This window comes from Populus alba, chromosome 3 (assembly GCF_005239225.2).
Source record: "Populus alba chromosome 3, ASM523922v2, whole genome shotgun sequence".
NCBI lineage: Eukaryota > Viridiplantae > Streptophyta > Magnoliopsida > Malpighiales > Salicaceae > Populus > Populus alba.
In genome coordinates this window covers 9,966,197-9,971,698 of record NC_133286.1, presented here as the reverse complement: position 1 = coordinate 9,971,698, position 5,502 = coordinate 9,966,197, and the positions used below count along the sequence as shown (strand labels likewise).

Genomic DNA, 5,502 nt, shown 5'->3' with positions numbered 1-5,502 from the left:
ATTGCTTTTTTTAATTAAATTTTCTTTTAGTTTTGTCATTTAATTTTAAGTTATTTAATAATTGAGCTTGATAGTTTTATTCAGTTTTTTTTACAAGAATATTCCAATATCACAACCAGATCGCAGATTTAGCATACTAACCTAGATAGGCTAAGTTAGGTTTTTTTCATCTTTTTTTTTTTTTATGTTGTCAACTTTTTATTAATTTATTTATTTCATTTTATTTTTTAAAAATAAAATTAATCAAGTTTATTAAATACAATTTAATCAATAATTTATTTTTAAAAAATGCTTGGGTCATCTTGACAGTTTTTTTATATTAAAAAAAGTTTAGGCTGGTTAGTGGGTCCCGCAAGCCCACAATTTAGTTAACACTACACATATTCAAATTTACAGGATCAAGGGGGCGAGAAGAAGATCCTTTGGCCGCTGGGTCTAGTGTTTGGGATTTTCTAGTCATTTAGTTGATAAACTCATTTACCATTATCCCAACACTAAACCACACAGATTAACCCCGGATCTCTTGAACATACATTTTAAAAAGCATTCAAGTGATACATCCTTTCGTCAAAATAGGAGTCAATTGTAAGGTTCTAATAATAATAATAATAATAATAATAAAAGGGTGGTAAATTTTAGCCATAGAAAAGAAACAGAAGCTGAAAATGCTGGCATTCTCTGCAAATTGGACAAATATGCATCCAACCATGTAGCCGTAATTTAATTTGATTTATCGACCCCATCTCCTCAAACTCTACGTCCTGTTAACCATTCAGATTGACACCCACCTACCCATACATTACCATGCTGCTGCAGATGCTCACCACTATTTGTAAGAGTTTGTGTCGTTGACTTTTAACTGCAAGTTCAGATGATAATCACAGTTTTAATCAAAATCATTTAAATTGATGAAATAGTATGCACTGATGCAGCGGAGATGACATGGTTGCACCGATTCTCTTCTGACAGTTTTCCACATAAAACAACCACTAAGACTGGAGAGGATAGAATTGAAAAGGCCATGTTCCCCACATCAGCATCCAATATTTATTCATTTATCAGAAATAAAATTACTGAGTCATCGAATTTTATTACTATCTGTGAAAGATAACTCCCAAGCTCGTATCAGATTATCCAGTCAAGGAATTCATTCTTGCCATAATCATACCATTGAATACTGATGACACGGTGATGCAGCAAGAAGGGCACCACAGAACTTCAACGATCCTGAAAATGGCGGAGTCTGCTGTAAAAGATTCGACGGCTCCCTTTAAACTACATCAAGAAGTTCCATGAAACCCGAAAGAATGTAAGTTTAGCTATGGATTATTTGGCAAATGCATTAAAAGAACCTAACAAAATCCTGAGTTCCAGTGGCCTCTCTGTCTACATAACCACAAGAGGAGATCCATTCCAATTGTTGCCAAAGCAACAGCCACAACAATAAAGGGCCAATCAAATACAAAAAAGACATAATAAAGCTTTTGAACTTCGAAGCTGCACTTGTATACTTGAAATTGTCTCATCATCTTCTCACATTTTATTCCAACAGCAAAATTGAAAGCTGCAACTAGTGATGATGATCATCATCATCGCCATGTCCATCGGGTGGTCCTCCAGGGCCCACAACTTCAAGCTGTCAAACACCAACAAGAGAGTCAGCAAAATTTAGCAATACTCCAACTTAAATTGTTGTTCTAGACGTACAGCCAGAGACAATTCAGTTTAAAAAAGTTCACTTAGTCTATTCATTCAGAATTACATGTATCTAGGCAGAAAATATATTATTTGGTTACACGTTCTGCATATTGAACTACCCAAAGTCATGAGTGGGTATGATATGCAGTGCATTGTGATCCAAATATCAAATCCAAACCAAGTCTATAGACATCACTTTTTAATTGAACACAACAACTCTGGACTGAATAAAGCTTGTGAAGCCTTCAATGTTTACCCTACACTTAAATTTGATTTTAATTCAGATATTTATGCTCAAAATTGATCAAACAGATCATAAATATGCATTTCTAGCAAAATAAATTGTCATCTAAACCTTAATAGGCATCCCATGGCATGATGAGGTAAAATCATCTACAGCAAGAACTGATTGGTCAACCATACTGGTTATAAACCATTCATTACACACAGGTGCATGTGAATATGCATACACAACTAGATTCAAAGGAACAAATATATGCATAGATCTTCACATTCAAGTTAGGCTCAGTACACTGCAGAAGGCCCTTCAAATTGCTAGTGATTTCAATTCAAACCTTCCACTTACCAAAAAGTGCTGTGTGCACACTGGGCATTCATGAGGCTTGCCTTTCTCCAGCCAAAACCACACAACATCATGTTCATCCTCTGCAACTCAAAAAATTAAGCAAAATTCTTTTTTTCAATATACAGGAATAAAGTACTTCTGCTTAATTCAATGAAGGTGCTATCATCAGCTCAAACAAAAAAAGGAGAAACAAGAATGATAAATGCCCACCTCCTTCACCTCCAGGGCATCCAACTATTCTCTTGTCATAGTAGGACTTGATAACAGAAGGCTCTTCCTGCAAGGGAAAAAAAAATTCAAAGGGCTGAGGGCACCTATTTAAAGTTTGCTGACACTGAACTACCAACCAATTAAAATGGCAGTTTAGCAAAGTTGTGCACACAAATAAAATCACAAAAGAAAAGGACTGATCCATCTGAAAGAATCTATATAAATAAACATAATTTATACAGACGTGATATGTAAAATTAGAGGAGAAGAATGCAATGCCACTTGTCTATAAAAGGAAACTATCATCCTTGATAACAGTTGGGTGCAGGTTGCACCAACAAATGACCCACATAATCTGAACCAGCCCAGACTACCCCAATGAACTGAACCAGCCCAGACTACCTCAATGAACTGAACCAGCCCAGACTACCTCAATGAACTGAACCAGCCCAGACTACCTCAATGAACTGAACCAGCCCAGACTACCTCAATGAACTGAACCAAACCAGACTACCATAAGCCATTAGATTTTTATTGTTAACCTTCCAAGAACAGAAATGGATGTGAATGTAGGTTATTAAAGCCCACTCATTCACAGATTAACTCGGAACAGAAATAAAAGAGATTGAATCAGTTGAGGATTTAGGGTCCTAGAGCTATAAACATGGGGTGGTAGTTTCAGATATATAAGGAATAGAAATAGTCTTGAAATTTATACCAGCAGCACCTCCACTGTCAAAGCTGCCATCTCTACCACAAAACATCTTCCATGCCGCCACTCCAAAGATGCAGCCGCTCCAAAGAAGCAGCCACCGCTAATAATTAATTAATTAATTATTATTGTTTAATCTGATTCTCATCTCAAGTGTGTATAACATAGTAACTGTCTTCATTCCCATTAAATTCGCTATTTTTTCATTTCTGATTTTTTTATTTTTCATTATTGATTACTGAGCATCTCCTTGCATACATGACAGTTTGATTTAAATAATACTGTAAAATTTACAAATCTACTTCTAAAGCAATATTAAGTGCCTCGGCCCTTGGCACAATCTCAGAGACCTCAACACAGGAACCATGTTAATCATTATAAAAAGCAAAAGGGCAGCCTCTAGAAGAGAAAAAGGAGATTATTCCATCTTCTGGTTTAAAGAGAAGTCCATTTCATCTTTACCTTACCAAAATCATATAAGGACCAACTCATGGAGTCAACCAACTTTTACAAGAAACCTTACACTACCACTGTCACATTTAACCTAATGAAACAAGACTGTGAGAAATCAAATCCAAGCAACTCAAATTTACTTTTTTCCTCGTGCCAAATCTGTATCCTAACATGTAAATGCTGTCAGACTTATGAACACCTTTTCATATTTTTTTTCAAAACAACATATAATATGGCGTGGACCATTTTTGCCATACAAACATAAAGCATTACAACCATGTTCCATTAACACAAATGAACAGCAGAAAATAATAATATAAAAAAGACCGCATAGAGAATGACCTCACCTATTAAAAACACAATACTAAAGAGAAACAACATTGTTGAAGTGGCAAAGTGCAAAGCACTAACCTTTGTGCCAAAAGGGCCTTCAGGAAAGTCTATATCAAGAAGTTTCTTTCCCTAAACAGCAAAAAAACAATTGAAATAAGAACAATCTCTTCCGCATAATATAATAAAACCCAACAGATAAAACAGACTTGGTTTATGACTATTAAAAAAAAAAAAGCCATGCATTAGCAAAGGTTACAATAAATACACGTGATAGCGCACTCAGCTCCATTTAACTTCCCATTTCATGCAAATCAAAATCAAAAACCAAAAAAATTTGATAACACAACAGTTCATTTTCTTGTTGATTTTCAACATAATTGGAAACGCCATTCCCATTTCCCTTTCTCACTTTCCAAAAACAGGAGGGGAAAAAGGCACCTCAAGCTCAGCTTCAAGCTCCTCCCGCTCATGCCCAGTAGCAATAGGCATTACATCCTCAACCCTCTTCTTTACTGCCCCATCCACTACAAAACCAAAGAATTCCTCATCATTAATTATTTAATTTCAATTTCATGCACACCATAAACGATGCAAATATTATAAAATTCAGCATTTAACAACAGCAACAGCAGCATTTATCACAAATCTCCATCCAATTGCAGTCACCGAAATTAAATTACAAAATTATAGAAACTCGTAGATTTAAAACAAATCTCATCTCCATAACACATACCTAAACAAAACGAGAAACAAATCAAATACTAACTAAAAAAACCGCACAAAAAATACAGTCGGGAAGTCATAAACGGTGTTGTAAGTGTGTGTAGGTGAAGATCTGAGAGGAGACAATAGTACACTAGACTAAGTCGAGAGAGAGGACCTGAACCGGCGCTGAGATAGCGAATGAAGACAGAAGCGGATGGAGATCGGTTAAGGAGCAGGAATTGAGTGGATCGGACGGAGGTGGAGGTGGAGGTGGAGGCGGCGGCGGAGGCGGTGGCTAGGGTTTTGAGGTGTGAAGAGGCTAGTCTTCTCCACATTGTTTCTTTATGATGTAATAATATTACCGTGTTCTCGTTTTGATCTGAGGTCACCCCCTCCCTCCCAGTTGGTACTTCTCTACTTTTTATTTTCGACCAGTCAGAGAAAATGGTTGGATGAAAGGCAAATTGTAAAATGGGGTCCGGGTGGCTATGGGGTTCGTTCAGTTTGCGACTAGTGAGGAGGCGTGTGTGGAGTGTGTGGTTTCACTTTGCACGTGTCACTGTTTCCCCAAGTGTGTGACTTCTTTTTTTTACTTTTCAAAATATCCAAATACATGCGTGTGTGAAAAAGATTTTATTATTATTATTATTATTAATGTTACTCTCTTTTTTTTTTTCTTTTTTTGTATAATTTATGCAAGTAATGGAAGTAGTAAAGTTGCATTGCTGTCGAAAAGATTGAATAGTAGTTTGGGATTATGCTACAACTGAACTGGTTTCCGTGAAAGAGATGGTACTTTTTTAAA

General features: G+C 36.1%; 1 protein-coding gene across 1 annotated transcript; it reads right to left on the bottom strand.

The window, feature by feature from the left end:
* Positions 1–1,305: 1,305 nt before the first annotated feature.
* On the bottom strand, positions 1,306–5,199 carry LOC118037918 (cytochrome c oxidase subunit 5b-2, mitochondrial). Its single transcript, XM_035044078.2, has 6 exons — positions 4,873–5,199; positions 4,431–4,516; positions 4,071–4,121; positions 2,495–2,561; positions 2,285–2,364; positions 1,306–1,636 (listed from the first exon to the last, which is right to left on the bottom strand). Exons 1-6 carry the CDS (start codon positions 5,030–5,032, stop codon positions 1,571–1,573), a joined length of 510 nt encoding a protein of 169 aa, XP_034899969.1. The 5' UTR covers positions 5,033–5,199; the 3' UTR covers positions 1,306–1,570.
* Positions 5,200–5,502: the final 303 nt, after the last annotated feature.

Excerpts from the sequence above, each read along its gene's own strand:
- LOC118037918 (XM_035044078.2), bottom strand. The coding sequence starts at position 5,032 with ATGTGGAGAAGACTAGCCTCTTCACACCTCAAAACCCTAGCCACCGCC. Across the intron at positions 4,517-4,872 it reads CTATCTCAGCGCCGGTTCAG|TGGATGGGGCAGTAAAGAAG; the intron begins GTCCTCTCTCTC and ends TTGGTTTTGTAG. Across the intron at positions 2,562-4,070 it reads AAGGCCCTTTTGGCACAAAG|GAAGAGCCTTCTGTTATCAA; the intron begins GTTAGTGCTTTG and ends TTTCCCTTGCAG.